At 52.8% G+C, this 25,887-nt stretch overlaps 1 protein-coding gene across 1 annotated transcript in view; it reads right to left on the bottom strand.

Moving 5' to 3' along the window:
- Positions 1-25,887, bottom strand: part of PLCG2 (phospholipase C gamma 2) — a 151,555-nt gene that overhangs the window by 34,997 nt on the left and 90,671 nt on the right. Inside the window, exons 10-22 of the mRNA XM_068992234.1 lie at positions 24,427-24,528; positions 23,477-23,595; positions 21,427-21,512; positions 20,182-20,302; positions 15,780-15,948; positions 12,593-12,697; positions 11,171-11,260; positions 10,423-10,598; positions 8,909-9,109; positions 7,914-8,033; positions 6,609-6,789; positions 4,986-5,057; positions 903-1,012 (exon numbers count right to left, since the gene is read on the bottom strand). Of these exons, the coding sequence (XP_068848335.1) occupies positions 903-1,012; positions 4,986-5,057; positions 6,609-6,789; positions 7,914-8,033; positions 8,909-9,109; positions 10,423-10,598; positions 11,171-11,260; positions 12,593-12,697; positions 15,780-15,948; positions 20,182-20,302; positions 21,427-21,512; positions 23,477-23,595; positions 24,427-24,528 (1,652 nt within the window). The remainder of the gene's footprint in view (positions 1-902; positions 1,013-4,985; positions 5,058-6,608; positions 6,790-7,913; positions 8,034-8,908; positions 9,110-10,422; positions 10,599-11,170; positions 11,261-12,592; positions 12,698-15,779; positions 15,949-20,181; positions 20,303-21,426; positions 21,513-23,476; positions 23,596-24,426; positions 24,529-25,887) is intronic.

Here is a 25,887-nt window from a genome sequence, read left to right as displayed (position 1 = left end):
CTATCTTCCAAGAGGAAGAAGCACCAATTTTGTGAGGTGCCCGAGTCTCTGCAAGGGCTCATGGTTATGAACAATCCTTACTGCTCTAAGATAGGAATCATCCCATGAAACCACCTGCTGAGGGAACCTATGGTGGGCAGAGCATTCTTCTCCCTGGGTGGAAAAAAAAGGGGAAGAGATAACTCAACTGTCACACACCCAGATGCCTTTGGCCTGGGTGCACCTCTTTAGTTAAATGCACCTCTTTAATCCACGATGGGGCCACTGCACAGGGCATGGGGCTATGTAATAGCAAAAGAATCTGAATTTAAAATGCACAGGCTTGCATAATGGGAAGAGCCTGTAGTGTTCAGTAGCTGAACTTTGCAAAGCCTCATTCACTGCATCTATTCATTGCCCATGGGATTCTCCAGGCATGAACACTGGAGTGGGCTGCCATGCCCTCCTCCACAGTATCCTCCCGATCCAGGGATCGGGCCCACCACGTCTCTTATGACTCCTGTGTTGGAGGCAGATTCTTGACCACTAGCGCCACCTGGGAAGCTGACATAAAGCAGAGATAATCACAGTCATAACCCTGCAGGGCTGTAACAAGAATTTGCTTAGATATTGTATGAAAGCAATTAGCATAGTGCTTGCCACACAGTAAGACCTCAATAAATGGCAGCTACTATTATAATTAACATGTAGTATGATATATATTAATAAATGACATTATCATAATTGCTATTGCTATTTACCCACTTTTGCAAATAGAGCATATATCGGTCACCTTCCCAAAGAAAGTATGACAGGTCAAAGCCAGGCCAGAACAGGAGATAAAGGGGTCAGGGTTCAGCCAGCGCTTGAGTCTCACCGCTAGAAAGGGACAGGTCGAAGGGCCCAGCTCCCCTTAGCCTTACCAGCCCCCGGGCTCCTTGGAGACGTTGTGGATGAGGGCACCGCGGCAAAAGCTCAGCTCATCACTCTGCTTGGCTCTGTAGTCATACAGAGCTTTCACGGTTCTCTGAGGCTTTCAGGGAAAACAAGAAGGTAACGGGTCAGGCCAGGCGAAAGAAGAGGGAGGCGGCTGCCCTTTCTGGCACATTTGGTTCTCAAACGAGAGGGCGGCTTTAGTCCAGGCTTATGGCGCCATCTGGTGGTGAGGGCTTGCATTGCCAGGGAGCCACAAGGGGAACTGGCCTAAATCAGAGCCTAGGTTTTTCCAGTAGTCATGTACAGACGCCAGAGTTGGACCACAAAGAAGAATTGATGCTTTCGAACTGTGGTGCTGAAGACTCTTGAGAGTCCCTTAGATAGCAAGGAATCAAACCAGTTCCTCCTAAAGGAAATCAACCCTGAATAATCATTGGAAGGACTGATGCTGAAGCTGAAGCTCCAATACTTAGGCCACCTGATGCAAAGAGCAGACTCTATTGGAAAAGAGTCTGTTGCTGGGAAAGATTGAAGGCGGGAGGAGAAGGGGATGACAGAGGATGAGATGGTTGGATGGCATCACCGACTCAATGGACATGAGTTTAAGCAAGCTCCAGGCAATGGTGAAGGACAGGGAAGCCTGGGGTGATGCAGTCCATGGGGTCGCAAAGAGTCGGACATGACTGAGCATCTGAACAGCAACAAAGGGCACCTCAGAGTGAGCTGGTATTTCCTCAACAGAGAAAGGACACGCCTTTCAGGCGAAACCATGCCCCCCATCTCCGAAGTCCTCACTACCCATATTCACCAACCCGCTCAGCAGTTCAAGCTCAACACTACTTCTGGCAGCCCCCGAGCCTCACCAGCAATTTTACTGGTGATGCCCTGACATGCCCTGGGATGCTGGCATTCTGCAAGTGCCCGAGGTGCTCCTCCATGAAATCACCAAGTGCGGCCTCTGCACTGGCAGAAACAAGACAGAACTGAGGGCAGAATTCCTCCTCCGTGATTTGCCACTGGGCAAGCACAAATGCACGGCAAGATGAACACCCACACAGCAAGCAAACACTTAGTGGGAAAACGTCCGAGACTGCCAACCTCCTCCAACACAAGGAAAAGGGAATGCAGCTTTTCACAAGGAATCCACAAAACTGCTCCTCAGGAGCATGGGGCTCTGGAGTCAGACATGTGGCTCAAATCCTCGGTTTGCCCCTTCTGTTCAAGAGCTATATAACAATGAGGCTCTCTCGGCCTGTTTCCCCATCTGTGAAATAGGAATTAAAACACTGCATACTTCACAGGGTCATTGCGACTATTAAGTGAGATAACACACGTAAGGATAAAAATGACAACAGCGAGCATTTCTTAAGTTCTTACTACAGTCAAAGCCCTGCTTTAGGCCTTTTATCTACAGTTATCTCCTCTAATCCTCATAATCCTAACAGGCAGGGAGTAGCGATGGTATCCCATTTTACAGACGAGGAAATAGAGGTCCAGAGAGATGAAGCATCCTTGGCCAAAGTCAACCACCTGGCAAGTGGCTGAGCAGAGAAAAACTCCATTAATATGAGTTACCACCATCGACTGTGATGAGCAGAGAAAAACTCCATTAATATGAGTTACCACCATCGACTGTGATGCTTACAGTGTGGGTTCTGTGAGCTTTGCCATGGGAACTCCAACCAGAGCTTCTGAACTTGACTCCTCAACCTGCAAGCAGAGCCAGCTCTTCTGTGCACCCTGCATCAAGGGCAGACCGGACGTAGGGAGCGGAGTTGTCTCTTTCCCCACAAAACTCTACAGCTCACTGCCAGACTCCAAGGCGATGAGGAAGGTGCAGCCAGTGGCAGAGGGGGTGGCACGCAGTGGTGTCTACGAGGAGTAAGTCTCCAGCCTGACGGATGGCAGGAGAGGTCCTCATGTCACGTCCCTCATGGACTAGAGAAATGAGCCACCCATCACATGAGCAAGCAGGCATGTGGCACCACAGAGTGGCCACAAGTGCATGTCTGGCAGCAGCCAAATCCTAGCTCCACACTTAGATCATCATTCAACTACTATGTACAGTTGTCTCATCTGTACAATGGGCACAAAAATGGTACTTGATGCCTGGGGCTGTTAGAGGACTAATGAGCCATCAGGCGCTTAGCTCAATGCTCGCTATGTGGTCATCAATATGTGTTACCTGTTATTACTGACCTCGTCACTCCAGTCCTAAGAACTCACCCAAAGGACGTAAAGTGAAAGATACAAAACCTCACAGGTGAAGAAATTCATTTTAGCGTTAACGAGAAGAGCACAGCCTAGAGACAACCCAAATGGCCATTGATGGAGATGCAGCTAAAAGGGCCCAGTCACCTCGAATATTCTACAGCATAAAAAATATTCTCTCTACAATTCCAGTCCAGGTTCAGTTCAGTTGCTCAGTCATGTCCGACTCTTTGAGACCCCATGGACTGCAACACGCTAGGCTTCCCTGTCCAAGTACCCAGCCCAGGTACTGCATCGAAATTGCGTGGCCTACCAGGTTCAACAAAAAATGGTCATTAAGTAGATCAGCAGTGAAGAAACTCACTCGTGGCCGAGTGGCAGGTGAACAAAGAATAGAAATGGCAGGTGCTGGGGTGGGGACTGTAAAACACATCTCCCCGCGGACAAGGACCAGAGGGGACGGAACACCCACAGGTGCAGATGGCCACTGCGTCAGGATGGCGAGCCCAGGGTGCATTGTTTTCCCTGCCTTGAAAGTGTTTCCCTTTTCATTGTTACATCATTTTTCAAACACAAGAATAATAATTGTATTTTGAGGTACTTGCCATGGTCTGGCAGCTTGCACTCAAACTCCCCATACGATCATGTTTTACTTGGCTCACTGACTATAGGAAGACTTCCTCTACATACCTTGGTATAGCGACCAGGGTTTAATAATGGGGAGATTTCACATCAAACATCCAGATCACTGGCTTGTCTTGAGAAATCAGAAGACCCCGCCTGGTCTCTGAAATGGCAGCTGCTGACAGGGGTGGCTGCTCTCGAGATGGGGCGTGTCCTCGGTTTACCATGATCTCCACCATCCCCCGACATCTGCCTGACATGAGGCTGTATCATTCTCATAACCAAAGCATCTGTCAGCTCTAATAAATGGGTTTTTTTTTTTTTTTCTATTTGGCTAAGTCCCCTAATGCACTTCACACCCGGTTCCACGCACCCATAATTTTTCAAGACTTCACTGCTTGCTGAAAGGGATTTGCATTGGCCAAGGATTATTTTAAAAGAAAATCCCCAGATTTTTACAGAGCCCACCAGCAGGGTATCCCTTCCAAAGTGAGAACTGTACACTAATCACAGACAAGACAGCCCCGCCAAACAGAAAACTCGCCAGCATTGCTCCTCTGCAAGCTCCAGCTAAATTTAAGATGAAACTGGGAGCTTCAGGCTAACAGTAAAATCCAGCCCTACCTGCATGAAAGGACTCAGCAGCCAGGGTGGGAATACAAGATAGCGTGCACACGGCAGAGGGGTCGCTGAACCAAGTGGAATTTATAAACACCACAGGCTCAGTCCGTGAGCAAGGAACATTTGAAAGCCTTTCAGTTAGAAGCTGTTGGGCCCAAAGGTGGCTCATCAAAGTTCAGAATTTTAGCAAGGCTCAGTCACATTTGGATGGAATGCTATTAACCTCTTCCCTGAAACTAGATGTCACTTTGTCAACTGTCATGTCTTCTCCCCTCCAAGAATTCTTTGGCAGAGTTTTCCAAAGCGTTCCCTTGCCCTGTTTTACCTGGGGGTAGACCCTATGTCAATCTGCTTGTTGTTGAATCGCTAAGTTGTGTCCAGCTCTTCTGTGACCCCATGGACTGCAGCCCGACAGGTTCCTCTGTCTATGGTATCGTCCAGGCAAGAATACTGGAGTGGGTTGCCGTTTCCTTCTCCAGGGGATCTTCCTGACCCAGGGACTGACCCCGCATCTCCTGCATTGGCAGCCAATTTCTTTACTACTGAACCACCTGGGACGACCCATGCCAGTCTAGTGACGAGGTAATAGTGTGAGTCAGAAGTTTGCACTGTACCATTGAAGGATTGATTTCACTGGGATCCACATACATCCTGCTGACATCATAGAGGGAGTTTATATCTCTTTCCTGTAAAAGAAGAGAGAAAAATAAATAGAGTCATTCAAGCTCCCGGGACAGCCCTAACTTGGAACAAGGATTCTATGCAACCTCATGGTTTCCTGCCTTCGAGTAGAAGAGCTGAAACCTCAGTTTATTCACCTTGTAGGCAGAGCCAGTAAGAGGCTATTAAGAAATTCCCCAAAACTTGGAAATGTTACCCCAGGATCAGAGAGGCCCCAACGCGGCCTACCGCATGCCAGGCACCATCCTCCTTTGTCAAAACACAAGCCCTACGAGGCACTGGTGTCCTGGGGCGAGCTCACCACTCTTCCTGACCCACGCTCAATGTCGGCAGCTTGAAACGCCACCGCGGGAGTGCTCAAGGCACAGAAACTGGCAAACGCCACAAAGCGGGGCTTCTCTCCGCAGAGCGGGTAGACCTTCACCAGCGCACACTGGAGACCCCTCCTGCCCCTCCCCGGCCCCCCACTGGGCTGCACCCCCACCCCACATTGTGGTCCTGCGCCCACCTGCCCCCCACCTGGAACCCGCCACCTCCACAGCTCCCCAGCCGCTCCGCCCCCCGGCTGCCTTCCCACCCTCTGCAGGAGGCCCGCTCCCAGCTCCCGGCCCCAGTCTAACACAGTGCCCACCCCACAGCGCCCCATCCTGTTCTCGTCTTCACTGTAACTCGCCCTGCCCGGGGGCACCTTTCTAGAACCTGAATGTGCCAAGGGCTGACAGTGCTCCGCCGAGCTCTCCCAGCATCTACACTCGGCTCCTGATAGTGCAGTCAGCCTCCTTCCAACAACGTACTGAGTCTGGCTGAGAGGAGCTGAGACACGATAATCAGACTGGCCCCCTTCACCACTCAGAGCCCCCCAGTGGGGACCTCCCTGGTGGTCCAGATACCACTTCCACCACAGGGGCTGCAGGTTTGATCCCTGGTCAGGGAACTAAGATCCTTCATGCTGCATGGCATGGCCCCCCCCAAAAAAGACAAACCCTCCAATGGCTCAGAATAAAAGCTGCTGTGTGTGGCCCCACTCCATGCAGTTCCATCCTTATTTAGGTCTGCTCCAACCCTGGACCACTTAGGTCCAGCCATACCAGCTTCTCCTCTTTGCCTCCTTGCATGCTCTCACCTCAGGACCTTTGCACTGACCGTTCTTTCTTCCTCCTCACAGCTGCAGGCTGTCTCCTCCACTTCCTGGAGTGTCTGCCCATGTCTCCTAGTCAGCAAGCCCCTCCCGAGCACCCCTGAGAACTGCAGCCCCTTCCCCATCATCTACCCACTTATCCACCTGCCTCAGCATGTCTGTGACACTGGCTCAGTGTCTCTCTTATCATCCTATCAGCTGACACGTGCTCTGACAGTTCTTCATTTCGTGTGTCGTCTGTCTCACCCACACTGGACTGTAAGAGCACAGGGGCAGAGTCTGAGTCCACTCTGCAGTTTTGGACCCAGAGCCGTGTGGGACACACGTACGTGCTCAATAAAGGTTTGCTGAATGAACCAACAGGTGAATCGTAACCTCAGACAGTGTCCGCCGCATCCCGGGCGGGTCAGCCACCCACCATGTTGTAGCGCTCCAGGAGTTCGGGGGTCACGGGGTAACGCAGTTTCATCTTCCGGTAGAGTGCGTGCTTCTCGTAGTAGCTGACCAGCTCCACGAGGCTCTCAAAGTAGGCGGAGGTGCCCAGCACGAAGTGCCGGCCGTCTCGGTTGATACGACAGTGCTTCACTTTGCCCCTGGCCCTGGGAGGAGAGCACACGGGGCTGACATCCCGCAGCCGGGTGACAGCCACACCAGCCCAGGAACCACAGACAGCCCGGTCCCCCATCCTAGGGCACCAGACAGACAGACGTGGCGGGACTTCCCTGGCACCCATGGGCAAGCTCCACGCTTCCAAAGCAAGGCGCACAGGTTTGATCCCTGGTCAGGCAACCAAGATCCCACATGCCATGCAGTGAGGTCAAAAGAGTATTGGAAGGGACTTCCCTGGCGGCTCAGCAGCTAAGACTCTGCACCCCCAATGCAGACACCCTGAGTTCAATCCCTGGTCAGGGAACTAGATCCCACATACTGCAACTAAGACTTGGCAAAGCTAAATAAATGAATAAATATTTTTTAAAGTATTTGAAAAAATATTAATTGAAAAATAAATAAATGAAAATAAATAGGTGAGGCCCTGAAGGCAGCCCAGTGTCCGGAACATCACCTGGGAACCCGGGCTTTGGCACCCAGTACTCCACTACCATCACCAAGAACACGCAGGGGAGCCCTGCAGATGGGGAGATGGAGGGGCAGTTTGATGAACGGGGTCTGACCCTCCCTCATACTGCTTTCGGTGGAAACTGGAGGACTCAGGTGTCTTGGGGTAGAATTAACACAGAGAGCCACAGCCCTGAGACGGCTGGTCCACACGGCCTGCCCACTGGCAGTCAGTGGCAACGGCGGATGGGAGGAGACCGGAGCTGCATCACCCATCTGGGTTGGAGTGCTGCTGGGGCGCAAACTCCACCTCCACCGCTAATGGGCTGCATGTTTTCAGCAGGTCATTCCATCACCCTGGCCTCAGTTTCCTCCTCCAAAAAGTAGGGGTATGGGTCATGCTCATCCCATAGAGTTTTGGGAGGATTAAATGAATTCATGTAAACCACATTACTCTCAGGAGTACAGAGCAGTGCCTGGCATGCTGAAAGCACACGTTAGCATCTGCTTTTGCTATCACTGTTACTATTACTGTCCCCATCATAGCTGACACTCTGGACAGAGGACACTGGGCTCAGCGCCCACCTGCAGTTCCCGCTTTCTTCTCCCTCCTGCCATGCCCAGGCGCCTCCGCAGAGTGAGAAGTGGCTGCAGCCCAGATACTTACCTGAAGGTGATCGCGTAGGAGTCGGTACCTTCCCGCTTCCGGATCAGGAAGGCCCCGTCCCGGGGGACCCTCATCAGCATGTCCTCCGCTTCTCCGCGGCTCAGCCCATCGTAGTACCACCTGCAGCACAGGCCCAGGGCAATGGTCAGGGGAGAGGCTGCTAAGACTGGCAGCAGAGGAGGACATGGTGGGTCCCCGGGAGGCCTGAAATACAACCCTGGAGCCCACCACGGAAATCACGCAGCAGGCCTCCCCACCCGAAATCCCCTCTAGAGACGGCAACTTTGAAAACAATCACCCAGACACAGCTCGGGTGAAGCATTTGTGTAGGGAGTCTGCTTGGAGCACGAGAGAATAAATCAACTTAAATCTTCAGCCCCCTCCCAGACCACTGACCCAAGCATCAGAGCGTGACACAGCCCTGCAGTGTCTCAGAAAACCAGAGGCAGAAAACACACAGAATGGGGTTTTAGAGGGGTTGGGAGTTAATTTTAAAGATGCAAAATAGCAAATTTTAAGGCCATCCACTTGAATACAGACAAGAAAAGTAAAAATCAAAGTTGTCACAGCTATATGGCTTCTTCAGAAAGGTGCACTTGAGCAGGTTTCTGCTTAAAAATTACTCTTTTCTTTCCAGAACTAGTTAACCCTTTGCAAGGCCTAACCGATATTCTCTTTACAATTTTTTTTTTTTTTTTTGCTTTCAAACCAACAGGAATGAGCTCTGACAAGTAGAACGGTAACACCAGGTCAGAATTCGTCTCTGAAAAATCAAAGGCCAAGACCTCGGGACTCTGAAGACGAAGAAGAAAGGATGGGAGCGGCGGAGGGAGAGGCAGGAGGAACGGGCAGCAGGTTTCTAGACAGCGGCCGTCCCGGGGAACTTAAAGAGACCCTGGTGGGCCCAGGTGAGGAGCCTCGTGCGAACGCGGGCCCCAGCCCACCCGCAAGGCTGGCATTTCCGACTCGCGCCCCCAGAGCACGGGCACACATACGGCTTGGACTCGTGCGGGTTGGGGTTGGGCACGGGGTCGGTCAGCCGGAGCTCGAACTCGGCGCAGCGCAGGTGTGTCTCGCGGTAGTGCTGAATGAGGGCGTAGATGCTGGTGAACATGAGGTTGTCGGTCAGGTAGTACTTCATGGTCCCGCCCTCCATGGTGGAGCGGATCCGGCAGTGCTGCACGCGGCCCGACCGCCTGCGGGGAGAGGGACCCCGTCAAAGCCAGCCCAGTGGGCTCCTCCTGCGCCCAGGGCAGCAGAGGATGCAGGCCAGAGCTGCAGCCGCGGCCCCCAGGGTGGACGCTGTGTGTGGCCGCACAGGCCTCCCTCTGCTCTTTGAACCCACCAGGGCTTCCACACAAGCTACTCCTTGAGCCTGGATTCCAGAACATTCCACCTACTTCCCCTGGCTGCTGTCCCCTTTACCTACATAACTGCTCCTCTGGAGCCAGACAGCCTGGGTTCCAATCCTGACTCTGCCACTGATGAGCTAAGTGACCTTGAACAAGTGACTTGTCCCCTTTGAGCCTCCCTATTATGATCCTAGTGGTCCAGCAAGGATAATGGCAGTATCTGCCTCACAGAGATATCCTGAGGATGAAACAAGATCACACACACACACAGAATGTGCCTGGAATGCTGCCTGTTACATGGTAAGCATCTTACAGGTGTTAGCTCTCACTATTATCTGTATGTTGTTAATATTAGAACTTTTATCCTTCAGGTCTCAATTTAAATACCACTTCTTTCAGGAAGTCTTCCCTGAATTTTCTCCCAACATCACACCAGATCCCGCTCTCACTGACGTTCATAACGTCCTGCATTTTTTTCATTGCACTTGTCACCACTAGAATTATGCATGATTTGCGTGATTCCTTTTTCACTGTCCATCTCCATTCTCAGACCCTAATTTCCAAGAGGACAGGGACCATGTCTGCCTGGTCACTGCTAAGTCACTGTGCCTAGCACTGAGCAAGTACCCCCAAAATAAGTATATTTTAATGAATTAATGTAGATGAGCTCACTATAGCCTCACCAAAGTTCTGTAAGGTTACTTTATAATATTTGATATTGCACTGAAATATCACTAATGTTGATGACTATGTTTCGGGGGCCTCACTCAACCCAAGTCTTGCCCCCTAAAACTCACTAAATGAAGTCTGGGTTTCTAGCCCATGCGTGCATGCTAAGCCACTTCAGTCGTGTCCAACTCTTTGCGACCCTACGCAGCCCACCAGGCTCCTCTGTCCATGGCATTTCCCAGGCAAGAGTACTGGAGTGGGTAGCCATTCCCTTCTCCAGGGGATCTTCCTGACCCAGGGATCAAACCTGTGTCTTCTGTGGCTCTGCACTGTAGGCGGATTCTTTACCACTGAGTCACCAGGGAAGCCTCGGTTTCTAGCCCAGCTCCACCCAAATCCAGCCTAAGCTGGTACCACTTGCCACATGGCCCCTCGATCCCACCAGCTGTGGGGAGAAGGTAGGCATGGCCTGGACAGAGGGGCATTACCAGAAGGACAGGGTGTAGTCGTTGGGGAAGGTCTCACTCTCCCGCACCAAGAAGGTCCCATCCTTGCCCCCTGTCTCAGCGCAGTATTCCTGCAGCAGCTTCTCAGCACTTGTCCTCTTCTCCACCTTCTTGTGGAACCATTTCTCCCCAAAATGCAGCTCTGTGGGGGGTATATCCTGGGCCACAAAGAGAGAAGAGGCTTCTGAAAACCAGGACAAGCATCACCAGACCAGTCCATCTGTGCACGCTGCTTCAGGGGACTGGATAACAGACCAAGGATGGCCTCAGCTTGCCTTCACCCCAAGAGGTCTGGGAAGCCAGCCTCCACTGCCCTCCCCCGGCCAGCCACCTACTCCTGACAGCCCCTATTTGTGGTGGCCTCCTGAGTCATGGCCCAGTACAGCCTCAACTCTATCGTACAGGAAGTCTGAAAGCTACAATCCCCTCGGGGCTGCACTCAAGGAACAGCACCAAGGATGGTCAGCAGCCCAGGGGCAGAGGGCAGGAAGTGGGGCTGAACGGAGCATCCAAATGTCCTCATTCTCCCCAGGTAGCACAGGCCAATCAAGCCTTTCAGAGAGCAGGAAAGACTCTTAAGCCTCATTGGCTAAGCACATGGGCCAGACAACCAATCAGAGAAGAGCCAGGCAAGCCTTGGTACCCAAAGAGGCAGCTAGCTGCATGGATGGGCTGAGCATGTCCAGGCCTGAACTGGATGAGAGGAGCAGTATAGGAGGTCTCCACCTACCAGGGGCAGCTCCTCTTCCACAGTCTGTTCAATGTCATCGCTGAAGGACAGCTTGGCATCAGCAATGGCACAGTAGTGCCGAGTCCATTTCTACAAAATAAGATCAGCATTAGGTTTCCCCCCAGATCTCTGCTCCATCAACTCTGAGGCCCAAGGCTCCTGCCTGGCGTCACCCTGGGGACTTGCCTTTCCCACGTTTGTAGCCATTTATGGTGGTTTCACTGACCTCAAGCCCCTGAGATGTTTCCTTGAAAACACCTATTATTCTGGGGTTCTTTAGCATTTTGAGGACTTCTATATTCAGTATGCCTATAAGTAGACACAAGGCAGTATCATATTCACTTAATTTCAAGCCTTTTATGAATGATGGGATTGTTTTCTCTGTGTGTGTCTTCATGACTGTCTTTTTCTCTTTCATCTTCCTTTTAAAACTTTCACGATTTCTCAGCCAGTCTGTCTAGAGACCCTTTCTTCAACTTTTAAATATGACTTAATTCTTTATTTAACCATTTTTAAGGTTTATTTCTAGGCTATAAGGACATGTAAAAAATACTCAAATATTTGCAGAAAAACAAATATTACATATTTATATAAAATCTATAATAATCACTTTGCTATACACCTGAAACTAATACAACGCTGTATATCAATTATATACTTCAATTGATCATTTGATCAATACCTACTCAAATGGACTGCCATGTTAGGTTAAGGGATATGAGAAGTGGCATTAACATTCAAAACGCCTCATTTTTATCAAAAAACAATGTTACTTTGGGAATTCCCAGGCAGTCCAGTGGTTAGAACTTCGTGCTTCCACGCAGGGGACCTGGGTTCAACTCCTGATCGGGGAACTGAGATCCTGCAAGCCGTGTGGCACAGCCAACAATAATAATGATAATGTTCCCAGTGGAACTGTCTCAGGTTGGAGGATACTAAGGAGTTAGGACAACTAAGTGCATTATTGCATCCCTTAGACCAGAAAAAGGACATCAGTGGACAGACTGGAATACGGCCCATAAATTAGTCCATAGCAATGTAGCTCGTGTTCCACTTCCTGGTTATGACAATTGCACTCTGGTTACAGAGGATGTTATTATTTGGGGAAACTGGCTGAAGGATGTATGACGAGTGTGTGCGTGTGTGTGTGTGTGTGTGTGTTGGGGGAAAGGGGCGTCAGTGTGTGTCTGTGTGTGTGTCTGTCTGTCTACATTTCTGCCTCAGAATCTATAGTATGTTACACTGAATATAAAATTATTTCAAAATGAAACATTCATAAGGCCGAAGAAAAACACAGTCTGCTAAAATGGCCAGTTCACTTTGAACGAGCTGCGAGCGCAGCGAGCGCGGCCGGCGCGGCCTCGGTGCGGCGGCGGGAGGGCGGGGCGCCCACGGCCCCGGGCGGGGCGCGAGGAGCCGCACCTGGTCGATGGGGTCCCACATGTGCAGTTCGCCCTGCTGCTTGTGCTCGTCCTTCTTGTCCTCCATGTTGACGTCCACGTCACCGCGGGGGCCCAGCTTCTTATGCTGAGGGGAAGAACACACAGAGCCTGTCTTCCTGAGCCCGAGTCAGGATCGTGGGGCCAGCAGACCTCCACCCCCGTCAGCGCAGCATCCGCCTGCACCGTCCCGCCTCGGGCCTTTGCGCTGCCGGTTCTCTCCGCCCGGCTTCTCTCTCTCCACCTTCAGCTCTGCACCTGGCGTCACCGCCCCAGAGGCGCTTCCCTTGTCTACGTGACATGAAATTGCCCACGCGCCCCTTTCCCGCCCCTTTCCCACCCCTGTCACTCTCAAGCCCCTGGATATACTCAACCCTCATACTCTTTAGCTAACCTTCGTACTCTCCAGCCCTGTGTGTAGCTACGTATCTAGCTGTCCTCTGTCTTCCCTGCTGGAATATAAGCCCCATGAGGGCAGGAACTTTGTTGAATTTCCTGAGCTAGTTTAGCACATAGTGATTGCTTGATAAATATTCAGTGAATCAATGACGTGCCCAAATTCTCCAGCGCACAGAGGGAAAGGCGAGGCCACGGTGCATCCACGGGCACAGGCTGTGCAGGGCAGGGGCGGGCACACTGGGGAGGTAGGCTGAGAAGACCTGGGTGCAAACAGTCCTGCTGCAGCTTTATCAGCTGTGTGACCCAGGGCAGGTGGCCACGCTGCTCTGAAACCTTCGTGTCCATCGGCAAGACAAAGAGGGCGATCATGAAGACATGCACCTGGGCGAGTGCTGACCACCCACATCACACGCACAGCCTTGGGAAGCGGCGGCCTGGTGGAGGAGACTCTGGATGGGGAGTCAGACCCGGGCGTGAACTCAGGGCCCACCGCCTTCCTCTCTGGGTAGCCTTGGCCGCATGACAATCTGTCTCAGTAACCTCCCCTGTAAAATGGGGGTGACAGAGCCCAGCTGGGTCCCGTAAGACAGTGGGCAAATGGGACACATGCCGTGGCAGGACATGAACGTCCCATTTTAACAGCCCCGAGTGACATCTTTGGCAGGAACCGTGCAACCTCCGCCGAGTCAACCTCTGCACCTGTGGCCTCCCCTGTCGAGGGGGCCGGGGGCCCGGATGACCCGTCCTGCGGGCTGTCATGAGATGGAGTACCGTCTGTAAGTGTGAACCAGCCCAGTGTGCAGCACTCACTGATTGGGTCACAGACGGTATTTCCACCCCCTTTCCTTGCAGTTGAGAGCGGTGAGCCACGAGGTAGCACAGTGAGCCCATGACTGGCCTAAAGGGGTGTGCGCTACCTCACACCGTGGAACGAGAGCCGAGAAATCCCTGGGGACACGCAGAGAGCTGTCCTAATGGACACAGGGGGAAGTTGCGGCGAGAGGCAACGAGGCCCCCTGAAGAATCACCAACCAAACCTGAGAAGTCGTGGACGCTCCCCGGCCAAGCCCCCTCTGCGTCGCATTCTACTGGAATGCTAGAAGCTTCCCTGAACTTCTCAGAGAAATCTACCCCAAAATCTCAGCCAATTCCTCCAAATATGCTACTGCTCTGACCCGAGGGCACACCAGGGTCCTCCCCTCTGGATGGGGCTCGGCCGAAGCCCCCTCACTGCTCGGTTCTCCTCCGCTTAGAGGTTGGTCTCCCCACCAGACTGTGACCTCCCAACATGTAGGGAATGTCCCCAGTGAGTCTTCGTGGCCCAGTGACAATCTAGGGAACACACCACGTGCAGCACCCACCCCAAACCTTCCCCCTTCTCTGCCTGGTAAACCCCCGTCCGTCCTTCCCATGGACCTGCTGGCTGTCACCGAAATCCACGTCGCTTCTTCCACCGATGCTTCCCTGCTAGTATCAGTGCCCCTGCAGGTGGGGTGGTCACGTGACTGAGTTCTCAGGCCAGGAAAGGAGAGGCCAGGCCTGTCCCACTGACGTCCCGCCTGCCTCCCAGGCATCCCTCGCCCTGGATCCCTTGTGTTCCCCTTTCTGTGAGCCGGATCTCCATGTGCCTGCGACCCAGCATCAACCACACAAGGACGGTGCCCTAAGGCAGGCTTGGCCAGTTCTGTGCTATGAACCCCAGCTCTGAAGTCTGGGGAAGAGTACAGATCCTTTCCTCAGAAGAGCATTCATAATACATAGAATTATAAGAGAAACCAACGATACTGAAATACAACTATTAAGGCAGTAGATAAAAGTCCTTGTAACATACTAACAGACACGCCTCTTTATTAACACCTCATGTAACATCTAGAGGCAGATCTAAGAAGCATCATAATTTCAAAGTCACGATGAGCAAACTTTGAGATGTTTGCAACAACTGCAAATGTGATGTGAAAATATCCATGATTTCTGCTGGTGACAAAGCCCCACGTGGCTTGTTGCCAATATTGATGATGGGAGGAGAGGTTAAGTTTTGCTTACATGTTAACAAAGAGGCAACATTTCTGCCCCAAGTTCACATGCCACCGTGCCATCCCCCCGAATTCAGAGCCCCTGTGGGCTCTTGGGGGCTCTGCAGGCCCTCACCTGAAAACCTCTTCTCTGGGAGAGCCCTGAACAAGGGGAGAGGGTCCTGGGTCCCTGGACAACCTCATGGACCAGAGTCCACTCTCCTGCACACAGGGCTTGAATTGCCGTGCTTTAAGCCACTATCCATCGGGTCTCCTGACCCAAATGTCACCCTCTCCATGGTGCCGCTGGCTGTCACTCATCCCCCTCCCACAGCACCCCCGGAGCGCACAGTCCTTTGGGGGCAGCTGGCCCCCTCCAGTCCACCTCCCGAGCTACCCTGGGAGCTCTCAAGGGCAAGGTCGGAGCCTGGGTCTCACTGGATCAGCCCCAGCACATCGCGACGGCCTGACAGAGAGGAACGTGGTGAAGAGCTGCCAAGAAACGAGTGAGTGGCACTGAGCGAATGCGCCCGGGGCTCTGCTGTGGGGCGGGGCGGTTCCACGCACTCTGCACACACTCTTTCACATTTGTATTCACAGCACACTGACGGTGTGGGTTCTATCGTGAGCCCCCAGACAGCAAGAACGCACAGGCGCTGGGAGGTTAAGTGACCTTGCCCAGTCAGCTGTGGAGTTAGGGAGGAGAACGGCGAGCCCGGGACCCCAGCCCTCCGCGCGCGAGACGCCCCGAGCCACTACCTTGATGATGATCTTCCCACGCAGCTGGCTGGGCGACGGCAGCTGGTCGGCACTGGCCTCCTTGGGTTTGGTCAGCAGCAGGTCTCCAAACACCTCCTTGAACACCCTGGCCATGTGGCGCTGCTGCTCCACACAGCAGTGCTCCTCGATGGACAGGATCACGGGGAAGCTGCGGGCGGGCAGGCGGCCGGGGTCAGCAAGGCGGGACGGTGTCAGTATGTGTCTGTGTGTGTGTGTGTGTGTGTGCGCGCTGGGGAAAGGGGTGTGTGTGTGTGTGTGTCTGTGTGTGTGCTGGGGAAAGGTGTGTGTGTGTCTGTGTGTGTGTCTGTGTGTGTGCTGGGGAAAGGGGCGTCAGTGTGTGTATGTGTGTGTGTGCTGGGGAAAGGGGTGTGTGTGTCTGTGTGTGTGTCTGTGTGTGTGCTGGGGAAAGGGGTGTGTGTGTGTCTGTGTGTCTGTGTGTGTGCTGGGGAAAGGGGCGTCAGTGTGTATGTGTGTGTGTGCTGGGGAAAGGGGGCGTCAGTGTGTGTCTGTGTGTGCTGGGGAAAGGGGTATGTGTGTCTGTATGTGTGTCTGTGTGTGTGTTGGGGAAAGGGGTGTCAGTGTGTGTGTGTGTGTGTGTTGGGGAAAGGGGCGTCAGTGTGTGTTTGTGTGTGTGTGTTGGGGGAAAGGGGTGTCAGTGTGTGTTTGTGTGTGTGTGTTGGGGGAAAGGGGCGTCAGTGTGTGTATGTGTGTGTGTTGGGGGAAAGGGGTGTCTGTGTGTTTGTGTGTGTGTGTTGGGGGAAAGGGGTGTCAGTGTGTATGTGTGTGTGTGTTGGGGAAAGGGGCGTCAGTGTGTATGTGTGTGTGTGCTGGGGGAAAGGGGGCGTCAGTGTGTGTCTGTGTGTGTGTTGGGGGAAAGGGGTATCAGTGTGTGACTGTGTGTGTGTGTGTTGGGGGAAAGGGGGTGTCAGTGTGTGTCTGTGTGTGTGTTGGGGGAAAGGGGCATCAGTGTGTGCGTGTGTGCTGGGGGAAAGGGGGCGTCAGTGTGTGTTTGTGTGTGTGTGTTGGAGGAAAGGGGTGTCAGTGTGTGTATGTGTGTGTGTTGGGGGAAAGGGGTGTCAGTGTGTGTTTGTGTGTGTGTGTTGGGGGAAAGGGGTGTCAGTGTGTGTTTGTGTGTGTGTGTTGGAGGAAAGGGGTGTCAGTGTGTGTATGTGTGTGTGTTGGGGGAAAGGGGTGTCAGTGTGTGTTTGTGTGTGTGTGTTGGGGGAAAGGGGCGTCAGTGTGTGTATGTGTGTGTGTTGGGGGAAAGGGGTGTCTGTGTGTTTGTGTGTGTGTGTTGGGGGAAAGGGGTGTCAGTGTGTATGTGTGTGTGTGTTGGGGAAAGGGGCGTCAGTGTGTGCGTGTGTGCTGGGGGAAAGGGGGCGTCAGTGTGTGTTTGTGTGTGTGTGTTGGAGGAAAGGGGTGTCAGTGTGTGTATGTGTGTGTGTTGGGGGAAAGGGGTGTCAGTGTGTGTTTGTGTGTGTGTGTTGGAGGAAAGGGGTGTCAGTGTGTGTATGTGTGTGTGTTGGGGGAAAGGGGCGTCAGTGTGTGTGTGTGTGTGTGTTGGGGAAAGGGGCGTCAGTGTGTGTCTGTGTGTGTGTTGGGGGAAAGGGGTATCAGTGTGTGACTGTGTGTGTGTGTGTTGGGGGAAAGGGGGTGTCAGTGTGTGTCTGTGTGTGTGTTGGGGGAAAGGGGCATCAGTGTGTGCGTGTGTGCTGGGGGAAAGGGGGCGTCAGTGTGTGTTTGTGTGTGTGTGTTGGAGGAAAGGGGTGTCAGTGTGTGTATGTGTGTGTGTTGGGGGAAAGGGGTGTCAGTGTGTGTTTGTGTGTGTGTGTTGGAGGAAAGGGGTGTCAGTGTGTGTATGTGTGTGTGTTGGGGGAAAGGGGTGTCAGTGTGTGTTTGTGTGTGTGTGTTGGGGGAAAGGGGCGTCAGTGTGTGTATGTGTGTGTGTTGGGGGAAAGGGGTGTCTGTGTGTTTGTGTGTGTGTGTTGGGGGAAAGGGGTGTCAGTGTGTATGTGTGTGTGTGTTGGGGAAAGGGGCGTCAGTGTGTGCGTGTGTGCTGGGGGAAAGGGGGCGTCAGTGTGTGTTTGTGTGTGTGTGTTGGAGGAAAGGGGTGTCAGTGTGTGTATGTGTGTGTGTTGGGGGAAAGGGGTGTCAGTGTGTGTTTGTGTGTGTGTGTTGGAGGAAAGGGGTGTCAGTGTGTGTATGTGTGTGTGTTGGGGGAAAGGGGTGTCAGTGTGTGTTTGTGTGTGTGTGTTGGAGGAAAGGGGTGTCAGTGTGTGTATGTGTGTGTGTTGGGGGAAAGGGGCGTCAGTGTGTGTGTGTGTGTGTGTTGGGGAAAGGGGCGTCAGTGTGTGTCTGTGTGTGTGTTGGGGGAAAGGGGTATCAGTGTGTGACTGTGTGTGTGTGTGTTGGGGGAAAGGGGGTGTCAGTGTGTGTCTGTGTGTGTGTTGGGGGAAAGGGGCATCAGTGTGTGCGTGTGTGCTGGGGGAAAGGGGGCGTCAGTGTGTGTTTGTGTGTGTGTGTTGGAGGAAAGGGGTGTCAGTGTGTGTATGTGTGTGTGTTGGGGGAAAGGGGTGTCAGTGTGTGTTTGTGTGTGTGTGTTGGAGGAAAGGGGTGTCAGTGTGTGTATGTGTGTGTGTTGGGGGAAAGGGGTGTCAGTGTGTGTTTGTGTGTGTGTGTTGGAGGAAAGGGGTGTCAGTGTGTGTATGTGTGTGTGTTGGGGGAAAGGGGCGTCAGTGTGTGTATGTGTGTGTGTTGGGGGAAAGGGGCGTCAGTGTGTTTGTGTCTGTGTGCTGGGGGAAAGGGGGCGTCAGTGTGTGTGTGTGTGTGTTGGGGGAGAGGGGTATCAGTGTGTGACTGTGTGTATGTGTGTTCGGGGAAAGGGGGCGTCAGTGTGTGTCTGTGTGTGTGTTGGGGGAAAGGGGTGTCAGTGTGTCTGTGTGTGTGCTGGGGGAAAGGGGACGTCAGTTTGTGTCTGTGTGTGCGTTGGGGAAAAGGGGGCGTCAGTGTGTTTGTGTGTGCTGGGGGAAAGGGGGCATCAGTGTGTGTCTGTGTGTGTGTTGGGGGAAAGGGGTGTCTGTGTGTTTTTGTGTGTGTGTTGGGGAAAAGGGGTGTGAGTGTGTGTGTGTGGAGAGTATATGTCTGGGTGTATGTGGGGTGGGGGTGTGTCTGTGTCTGCTGGAGGGGTATCTGTGGTGGAGTGTCTACTCAGCCTATGTCTTTGTGTGTGTCTATGTGTGTTACAGGTGTTTATGTAGGGGGTGTATCTCTGTGAGAATCTATGTGTAGTGTGTATGTATAAGTGTGTGCACTAGGGGGAAGGGAGTGTCTGTGTGTATTTGTTCGGGAAGAGTATCTGTTCCTGTGTCTGTGTGTCTGTGTGGGGTGCATCTGGGGTGGTGGGGAGTGTGTGTGTGTGTGTGTGTCTGGGGGGTGGGGAGTATGCGTGTGTGTGTGTGTGTGTGTGTGTGTGTGTCTGAGGTGAGGTGTGTCTGGTGTGGTGGGAAGAGTGTGTGTGTGTGTGTGTCTGTCTGTCTGTCTGGGGTAGTGGGGAGTATGCATGTGTGTATGTATGTATGCAGTGGGGTGTGTCTGGGGTGGTGGGGAGTGTGTGTGTGTCTATGTGGGGTGTGTCAGGGGATAGGGAGTAAGTCTGTGTATCTATGTGGGGTGTCTGAGGGGTGGGGAGTATGTGTATATATGTGTGTCTATGTGGGGTGTGGGTGTGTGTGTGTGTGTGTGGGTGTGTGTGTGGGTGTATGTCGGGTGTGTCAGGGGGTAGGGAGTAAGTCTGTGTATCTATGTGGGGTGTCTGAGGGGTGGGGAGTATGTGTATATATGTGTGTCTATGTGGGGGGGGTGGGTGGGTGGGTATGTGTGTGTGTGTGTCTATGTGGGGTGTGTCAGGAGGTAGGGAGTAAGTCTGTGTATCTATGTGGGGTGTCTGAGGGGTGGGGAGTATGTGTATATATGTGTGTCTATGTGGGGTGTGGGTGTGTGTGTGTGTGTGTGTGGGTGTGGGTGTGGGTGTGTGTCTATGTCGGGTGTGTCAGGGGGTAGGGAGTAAGTCTGTGTGTCTATGTGGGGTGTCTGGAGGGTGGGGAGTATATATATGTGTGTGTGTGTGTGTGTGTGTGTCTATATGGGGTGTTTCTGGGAGGTGGGGAGTATGTGTATATGTGTGAGTCTATGTGGGGTGTCTGGGAGTGGGCACTATGTGTATATTTCTGTGTGTATGTGGGGCATGTCTAGGAGGTTGAGAATGTGTGTGTGTGTGTGTGTCTATGTGGGGTGTGCAGGGGGGTGGGGAGTATGTCTGTCTGTCCACTCAACCCCAGCGACCTCCCCTTGAAGGTGAACCACCAGGAAATCCGCCGCCGACCTGGAGGTGACAAAGGCGTGGTCTTTGATGGCCTGCACAACGTCGTCGAACTTGATCTTGGTGGTCCGCGTCCAGCCGTGGTAGATGATGGGCTTGCCGTCGGGCCCATCCCAGCAGTCCACTGTGGGCAGAACCGGGTGCCCTGAGCTCCCGCCCGTCCCCCTCCACCCCCAGTCCACTGGAGGTGCCACGCTGCCTGGTGACGGCAGTGCCCCGGCCCCCGCCCCAGCGCTGGCTCCATCACCTGGATACTGGGGTCAGACCCGGCCAGATCGGGGCCACCAGCCTGAGGACACGCCTCACCTGTGTGCACATGTCACCTGCGTCATTACAGGAAGACTGGGTGGTCTAATTAAAGGTCCCTTTGTAATGCCACACATCTGTCCAAAAGACACTAGTCCAAATTTTTTTTAACAGAGATTCATCGTGCGTTTTATCTTCTGATTTGACTTGTCTAAACCCTGGCTTGCTTTCTCTGCTAGAGGGAACATTACAGGGCAGTGATTTATTTTTCGAGATTCATGGTGAAATGTTCAGACAGAACTAGGTTACGTAGAAGGTGAACAGCCTCTATATTTTTAACCCCCAGAGGAGACAGGAGCTGACAGTTTCAAACTAAATTTTTTTCACATTTGCTTTTTCCCTAACAGGGAAAAAGGCATAAATTAGGCAGCACTCTGTAGGAGGAATTGCCATTAAGGTCTGACACCCTGATGAATGCTTCTGATTAAACTGGAGCCGACATCGGTGCTCTGGGCCCTTCCTCAGCCTGGCACAGCCATAAGCCTCTGGCACTGAGGCAGGCTGGGGGGTCAGAAGGAAGCACCCGCTCCCAGCCACGTCCAGGGGCCTGGAGTCATCTCTGTGGGGCAGCTGCAGGCACCCGGGCACAGGCGCTCAGGGACCCCTGCTGAACTGCGCAGGGCGCCCTCCTGCCTCTAACAACAGCCCCGAGGGATGGCAGGACAGGAAGGCCATCTTTGCCACGGGCCTCCCAGCCCCTCCGCTGTATCTGGACGCCTTCCGGACAAGAAGACCACTGCCCAAGGTGCTGTGGCTCCGACCTGGCCAGGCCCAACGTCCCTCCTTGTCGCGGGGGACCCCATCTTCGGGGGAAAGCCCCCCGGCTGGTGGGGGCTGCCTCGCTCACCCCAGATGCTGAGGGTGCCTGGCTCGGCCCCCAGGCTGCTCCGCCCACCCCCACCATCAGGCCCCACGCGAAGCGTCCGGCGGGCGGGCACTCACGCTCGATGCAGCGGCAGCCCATCCGCAGGCAGCGGATGTAGGCCTCCGTGGACGACTCGCTCCGCAGCTGGTCCCCCGTGAGGTACCTGCGGGAGAAGGGGCCGTGTCGGGGCAGGCCTGCACCTCAGGGCGCCCCTGAGGGACTTCTCAGCCTGAGCCCCCAATGCCCTGAGTCCTTCCTGTCTAGAAAGATCCCCCCCACCTGACCCCCCAGTTAGGATCTGGGCCAGACACAGGCCATCGTGTGGCTGACAGTCAGGAGCCTCAGACTCAGGCTATGGTCGCGGGAGGTGAAGGGCAACCATCCTGGACACCCAAGGGTGGGATGGAGAACGTGTGTCCTTTCGAGGAAAACGTGGTCGAAGGGAGTCAGGAGCGAGACTGACGGACGATGATAAACCCACGACTCCCGACGGCTGCCCCCCAGGCTACACAAGGCAGAGTCGGGCCATCATTCGGACATCAGGGCCCCAGGCCGGGCACAGGATAAATGGAACTTGCTACCCTGTGAACTATGTCCACCAGAACTGATGCAGAAAGACCAATTTTTATCATTCTCCTCCTTACCACCCATGCCCCCCCCCTTAAGAGTCTGTGTTGCTCAGCTATCTTCTGGGTTTGGCAGAATTCGCCATTCTAAGACACGTACTCAAATCAAAGGCAGGGATGAGAACTATGAAGTCCCTTTGCCCCTGAATAGGAAGGTGTCTTCCAAAATGCCTGGAGACAAACCTAAGGGCCTTCTCTCCAACTCCTGTCTGGACCGACACTCGGGAAAGTACCAGTCAACAGCCCAGGACCAAAAGCCTCCACCCTCTCACCTTATAGAGTAGACGGAGGATGAGAGCCTTTTCTCCCTTCCTGTCTGCTCTTTTTTTTTCATTCAGGGCAAGCTCCCAAAGACACACATGAGTGTGCTGCTCTCCGGCCTAAAAACCACGAGTGGGGGCTCCCACTGCCCTCGCTGCAGCTTCAAAGATTCCACTCGAGCCGACTCTTCCTGGCCTCGTCTCCTGCCGCTCTCCCTCCCAGGGTCTGTGCCCTGGTCTTACGAGACTCCGCTCAGTTCCTCCTACCCCCACACATGTGCTGTTCCCGTGTCTGAAGCCCTCCTCCTCCTCCTCGCCTTGCCACCTGTTCTTCTCGCACCAACTCCTGCTCATTGCTAAGACTCAAAGGAGGCCCTTTCCCCCTCCAAACACAGGAGGACAGGGGCTGATCCTGTGCCCAGCCCCATTTTTCCTACTTTTTGGCCCTGCTGTGCAGCATGTGGGATCTTAGTCCCCAACCAGGGACTGAACCCGTGCCCCCTGCAGTGGAATGCAAGCCCAGGGCCTGGCGCAAGGTGAGCTCTCAGTAAATGTCAGTTCAGTGACTAATTCAACTGCCTTCCTGAGAGCTGGACCATAAAGAAGGCTGAGCACCAAAGAATTGATGCTTTCGAACTCTGGTGTTGCAGAAGACTCTTGAGAGTCCCTGGACAGCAAGAAGAACAAAGCAGTCCATCCTAAAGGAAATCAACCCTGAATATTCACTGGAAGGACTGATGCTGAAGGTGAAGCTCCAATACTTTGGCCACCTGATACAAAGAGCTGACTCACTGGAAAAGACCCTGAGGCTGGGAAAGACTGAAGGCAGGAGGAGAAGGGGATGAGATGGTTGGATGGCATCACCCACTCAATGGACATAAGTCAGGGAGATAGTGAAGGACAGGGGAGCTTAGCATGTTGCAGTCCTTGGGGTCACAAAGAGTTGGACATGACTTAAGAGAGTCAACAACAACAACTATGAATGAGATGCCCAAACTGTGCAAACTGGCTTTGTCAACTTGCTTCTTAGGGCCACAAAGAAAGGACTGCTATGGCAATACCAACTAGGAAAGACAGATGCATTTCCCCTCCCCTCCAGAAGCGTCCATATATCCCAGTCTGAGCAGCGAGGGCCTGCACTCTGCCCACTGCCCACACGCTCTGCCGGAGCAGCGCCCTGAAGCGCCCTCCATACCACCGTTCTCCTGCCCGACGGGCCACAGGGTAGCAGGAAGACTCACGTGTTGTGAGACGAGGAGATCCAGTAATGAGACAAGGGGTTGTTCATGTCCTGCATGTCCACCACGTCATACTTCTCGTCCCAGATGCTGTTCTCCCGGGAAAACAGGTACGTGAGGAACTAGGAGAGTCACAAACACAGGGAGGGATCAGCACACAGGTGGTGACTGGCTCTTATGGGCCTGTGTCAGCTCGGGGAGACGGTGTGTGAAGATTCAACACACAGCCCCCAGGGCCTCAGTTACCCCAGCTGCCAAAGCAGAAAACTCGGATTGCAACAGGCTGTATGGACACACGCTCCGCTGACCTATACAGTTCATTTCCTTTCCAATATGTATCCTCAAGTACTGGAGGCTACAAGAGTACACGCTGCCCATATACAAGTGTTTGGGGACAATAATACCATGAACATTTGCAAACGCACCATCCGAGGTGAGGTACAGAACACTGCCAGGGTCATGATACCTAAAAGGCAGGAAATTTCACATGCCAGTTCCTGACCCCTTAGAAAGAAAACAGAAGCTTGAGTGACACTCTGCTTCCTGGGAACAACCCTGCATGGGACGAGGGGTGCTCCCCAGTTCCCGTCAGCCCCTGCTGCCTCACGCTGGGCCAAGTGCACACATTTCCACAACCCATTTCCACATCTTGCAAGAGCCACGTAAACCTCGGAATTCTAGCGCTGTGCTTGTAACGGTTTAAGGCTCACTGGCAGCAACTCCCTCTAGCGGCAAAAGAAAAGATTTCACCTATCTGATCACACAGAGGAGGAGGAGAAAAATCAAAGCCTATGATGGTTTAGGACCGGGGAAAAAACAGCTCTTGACTGAGAGAGTCGGTCCAGGGACATCTAGCAGCAAAGCCCTCCAAGGGAAGAGGCCTAGAACATACACTTCGGAGGACAGCGATGTGAATCCAAAAGCAATGTGCACAGGACAGGGAGCTCACTCACCTCATCCACAAACAAGAAGGGTTCAGCAGTTTCCCTCATGGTGTCGTCAATAAACTTCGTCATCCGCTCACGGACTTTGTTCAGATCCTGGGCCCAAAGCTCCTTAGAATGATAAAAAGAACATGAAATCATCAGAAAGAAGACTTTGCAAAATTCTTTACCTCCCAGGATCCAGTTTTACTGAAACATGGATGCATTCTGGACACGAATACCATCAAGGCCTCACCCTATGCACAGCACACATGTTCCCTAAAGGACCAGAGAGTAAACATTTTAGGCTTTTGGCCACAACAACTTAATTCTTCTATAATAGTGCAGAAAGAACCACAGACAACAGGCACACAAATGGCCATGGTTGTGTTTATAAATAAAACTTTATTTGTAAAAAACAAGCTGTGGGCCAGATGCGGTCTGTGGTAATAGTCTGCCAACTCCTGCTCTAAGCCAGCTCCTTACACTTGCTAGCATGAAGAGGAGGGGACCACAGTTATGTAGGACAGCTACGGTCACTCCCCTGGCTGATGGTGGGCAAGTCACAGACCCTCTCTGAGCTCCTGGTCCATTACCTGGGAATAATGATACCTAAGCACACAGACTGTGAAAGACTGGATGAAATAAAAGTTCTGTGCTTAAAACACCTGGTACACAGAAGGTGCTCAAATCACAGCAACATGAATGGTCGATTGTCATCCTCCTATGACATCTCATTCTGTCCAGACAACTCTGCAGGCCACATACTGTCACTGTCATTTTAGAGATAAGGACACAGAAGCTCAGAACATCCCACAATCCCAACTTCACACAGCTAGTAATCTGGAGAGCTAGGCTTCCAAATAACTAAACGTTGGAAAACCAACACAGAATCAGTCTAGATCAGCAAAGTATTGCTACTCAGACACCAATAAGGTCTGAAAGATACATGACCAGTTCAAGAGCAGCTTCTGCACGGTCTCAGAAATTCAGAAGCCCTTTAGAAACAAGAACATGTAACGTAAAAGAACTTCACTGTGTTCTCTTCAAACCCTAAATCCCCAAATATTCCTGGACAAAAGGATAAAACATGACCCAGATACTCAATTTTGGCTCATGTTTTCTGGATTCCTAACACTCTAAACCCTCCATCTGTAGGAAAAACAAAACCAGAGGTGCTGCCAGTGACGTGTGGTTGGATGGGAAGGTCAGAACAGGAAGTTGGAAAGAAAAGCATACGGGCAGACACAAATGAGGTAGGTGCAAGGCAACAACAAGCCTCACTGTTGATTCTTGCAAATCGCCTCGGATGAAGGACACCCAACAGCCAGGAGCCAGGGGAGCGGCTGGTTCATTTGCATAGAGGATGTTACAACCTTTGAAGACCAGAACAGGAAACTCAAATTGTAGGATATTTAATGCAAACACCTTGCCAGGCCTAGATGCCCTGCAAAGGCCAGAAGCTTCCTGCTTCCTTCTCCTGTAGAGCTT

The sequence above is a fragment of the Capricornis sumatraensis genome, chromosome 20 (genome assembly GCF_032405125.1).
Source record: "Capricornis sumatraensis isolate serow.1 chromosome 20, serow.2, whole genome shotgun sequence".
Classification (NCBI taxonomy): Eukaryota; Metazoa; Chordata; class Mammalia; order Artiodactyla; family Bovidae; genus Capricornis; species Capricornis sumatraensis.
Note: the sequence above shows the minus strand (reverse complement) of the source record. Positions and strands in the feature narration are given on the sequence as shown.